At 30.8% G+C, this 3881-nt stretch overlaps 1 protein-coding gene across 1 annotated transcript in view; it reads right to left on the reverse strand.

Annotated features, from left to right (window-relative positions):
• LOC110268500 overlaps nucleotides 1–2728 on the reverse strand; it is a 2897-nt gene extending 169 nt beyond the window's left edge. The window contains exons 1-7 of the mRNA XM_021114723.1: nucleotides 1607–2728; nucleotides 1149–1294; nucleotides 949–1045; nucleotides 691–812; nucleotides 494–578; nucleotides 252–384; nucleotides 6–120 (exon numbers count right to left, since the gene is read on the reverse strand). Coding sequence (XP_020970382.1) covers nucleotides 6–120; nucleotides 252–384; nucleotides 494–578; nucleotides 691–812; nucleotides 949–1045; nucleotides 1149–1294; nucleotides 1607–1614 — 706 coding nt within the window. The 5' untranslated portion in view covers nucleotides 1615–2728. The remainder of the gene's footprint in view (nucleotides 1–5; nucleotides 121–251; nucleotides 385–493; nucleotides 579–690; nucleotides 813–948; nucleotides 1046–1148; nucleotides 1295–1606) is intronic.

Consider the following 3881-nt stretch of genomic DNA (forward strand, 5'->3'; position numbering starts at 1 on the left):
ATCACAAAGGTAGAGATCCTCATGCTCAACAACAGCTTGACCACACACACATGTGTAGTACCACCAATCTGGTTCATCCATGACTTCCTTAATTGTCCTAATAACAAAGTAATGAGAATCCTGTAAAATTTTAAAAACAATGATATACTATACAATAATGATTAACAAAACAGCTTACAAAACCCAAGACTGATGTTTAAGAAATTCAAGATTAAGTATTAAATAAAGAGTTTGCCAATCTAAAGTAGTACCCCATTATCTGAATGAAGATCTTGAATATTACTGATCTCTTTGGAATTGAAATAATCACCATCAACTTTAGAAACTAAGTATCCAAGGTCATTGGTCACAAGGCTTGAGAATCCATAACTGGCTACACTAAATCTACACACAAGATACAATAACTAATCTTCATAACACAAAACAAATACATGAACACCAACAAAATAACCATGGCAGCTTCTAGGTTTTCAATATTTTGATCACAACTAACTTGCTTAGGAACTCAACGGCCTCAGGAATGTCAGGATTAATGAATAACCTAGAGACATCTATCACATTCTGTAGGATTACCCCACCTGCATGCAAGAATCCTATTTTATTAGCCCCAAACCATATCCATATTAGAAGGTAAGAAAACAGACAGCTAAATATTAGAGTAAAAATAAGCTGAATATGCGTGAAACTAACCTTCAATGGCTTTGATTTTAAAAGACTCGAGGACAACCAGGGGAGATCTTCCATATTTTTGTAACTTATCATATTCTAACAAATCACAAGCATTTCCAAACACATTGCATTGTACCCTTTTGCTGAACAGATAAGTTTCAAAAGATCAAAAGGATCTAACTATATATTTATTCTTATAAACATAAAAACTGGAAGAAAAAAAAACCAGAATTAATAGAAGATAACTACTGATATAGGAGACAGTGAGAGAGATATTACCCATCAGCAAAGACTTCTAGCACCACTGCTTTCACCAGCTTCCCATATGATGCCACATCTCTTTCTTTTCGAACACCAGTAATAATCCCAACAAAGTCTAATAATAAGATTGAAACATATACAAATTTGAATCAGAAACCACACATTTTAAAACACAATACCATGATAGTAAAAGGGAAGAGCAAGAAACTTGTACAAACCAATCAGGAAATTGTGGTCCTTTGTCATTTGATCAATTTCATCTAATGATGCAAAACACAGACCCGAATGAGGTATCCTTGGAGATACCACAGAAACAACAGATGTGTTGTATTGGAACAAAAGTCTGAACCGATGTTTTGTCACCCTGTTCAAACCAGTGTTGGGTACAACTGTAAAATGGGTCATCAAGTACACAATTCCTTCATTTAGAGACAAGGCAAATTTTGATATTAGCTAATCTCTAATGGTGGCCTAGATCTTGTGTAACTGCAGTTGAAAAAAAATGCTTCATTTGAATTTATTAACTTATTTAGGTATCCAAACAGCATAACAACACTTGATTAAAAAAATAAAACAACAAAAACATATCAGTTTCCAACCTTCCCTTCTGGATATTATAAAAAAAAAATAAAAACTGCAACAACCTAAAGAAATGCTAACATAAAATAAAACTCACCTTCTCATTCATTAAGACCATATGCAACAGATTTTGAGAAGAATCCAAAGCAGGATTCTTGTGGTACCACAACTTGACAACTTTAACATGCACTTTCCATGATTCTCTCCACGGAGTGATTTTGTCCACCAGATCAACATGGTCATTCATTCCCAAAATATGAAAGATAAGAACACCAAAAGTAGAAAATATAAACAAAAGAACTCAGAACTAAGATGAGGAGATAAACAAAGGAGTTGGGGTTATAAACTCCCAAATTTAACAAACACTCAATATTACAATGTAAGCTTCACATATAGGACAGAGATAGACTAATAGGAATATATAGATTGATATGGTCACACACATCATTTAGGAAGATATCACAAGTTACCAAATACTCATGGGAAAAGAGCAAAAACAATATGGGAAGAGGTCTGTTGCAAATTACCAAATACCTACCACATATACTTGATTTGACAATTCATAGTAAAGCAAAAAGAGAATTTCATCAGTCAACTATACCAAACACTACAGTTAGCTTCAGTCCAACAGTAAAAAGGAAATTATATAATTTATAATGAGCAAACCCCCCCCCCAAGAAGTAAATTATTTCACAGAAACACCAACAGCACAAACATAGGAGAGAACCATTGATTTAGAAAAACAATTAACAATCAGCATGATTAAACCAGAAACCAAACAACTAAAAATTAAATGATAGATCCAGAAAACAGCAACAATTAACACAATAAAGAAATTCAAACTGGAGAAGGAATCGAGAAACAGATTGAACAGGGGCGAATGGAACCATAGCCCACATATACCTCTTGAACCGCGGTGACAACATCTGCTATCCAAAACCGAGAAGTCGACATGGAGACTGAGGCATCCTCGACAGAGAGAGACAGAACAACCCTGGGGAGAAAGGAACAGAAACAACGAAGAGAAGAACACCCTCATGGTGGAACCGAATCGAATCGCAGAGATAGCCATAGCTTGTCTGCATGTGACCAGAACCGAGGAGGGAAGCCGAAATCTCAGTCGAGGATGGCGGTGCGGCGATCATCCGACGGATGGAGATTTGGTTAGGGATAGAGCAAACCGCGTGAGACAGAAACGTCTTTTAGGATCCCTAATAACCCCAAATTGATGAACTTGATGAAAAGAAATTAGAATGACCTCACCTTAATTAACTTTAGCGTTTAATTGAGATGATTATACTAATAAAAACAAATAAATGCAACCAAGTGTTTTTTTGAGTCGTAGAAAAATAAAATAAAATCAATAATTTTATATATTTCAGTTTTTTATTTTATGAAAAATCAATGTATTAAAAAAATACTTTAAATTGAATTTTGAAAAAAATAAAATTCTGGTTCATCTATTAAAATTATAATATATTTTATTTGGAAAAAACAATATCAAATTTAAAAAAGTAAATAATTAAGTTTTTTTAATAAAATTTCATATTTTAATAAAGATATAGGGCCCGTTTACAAAACTTTAGAAGTAACTTTTTTTTTAACTTTTAACTTATGTAAAGTAGTAATATTAATGTCTGATAAAATTTTAAAGACCAAATTGCAACTTTTTAAGAAGCAATTTAAAAGTTTATAAACAAAATTAAAAAATAATCACTTCTCACATAATACATTTAATTTCCATCAGATTTATATAAAATAAGCACTTTTAGAGTTAAAAATCCGAACACAAAATAACCTATTTATAAGTTACTCTTAATAGAATCATTTATCATTTAAGTTATTTTATAAAAAAAAAAGAAGTTCGTTATCCAAACTGGGCCATATTCAATTAACTTTTTAATAGTCGCTAAAATAACTGTATTTAAAAACTGACTTTTTCTTGATAAAAAAAAAAAACTGACCTTTTTTTAAAAAAAAAAATCAAAATAAAATATGAACCATCAATTCTATTCATTAAACAGGAGGGTATATCTTAAATGAGAACAACAATTATGTACTTATAAAATATGCCATATTTGTATAGAGCGTTTTAAAAAAGTTACCTAAATATATTTCTTAGAAATAACAAAATAAAATAAAATTGTATAGACCGAGTGTAATTACGATTAAAATAATTTTTTTGTTTATAACATTAAAATGAAACTTACATTGGTATCATATAACCTTTCTTGCTATAAGAACATAAATAATTAATTTTGATTAATAAGATGGAAATATTTTATTTTTATTAATAAATTAACAATATAATTTCTTTCCATTTTTTTAGAGAAAATAATATCAGAAGAATATTGATAAACTGTAACAGATAC

Source organism: Arachis ipaensis, chromosome B10 (genome assembly GCF_000816755.2).
Source record: "Arachis ipaensis cultivar K30076 chromosome B10, Araip1.1, whole genome shotgun sequence".
In the NCBI taxonomy this organism is placed as follows: domain Eukaryota; kingdom Viridiplantae; phylum Streptophyta; class Magnoliopsida; order Fabales; family Fabaceae; genus Arachis; species Arachis ipaensis.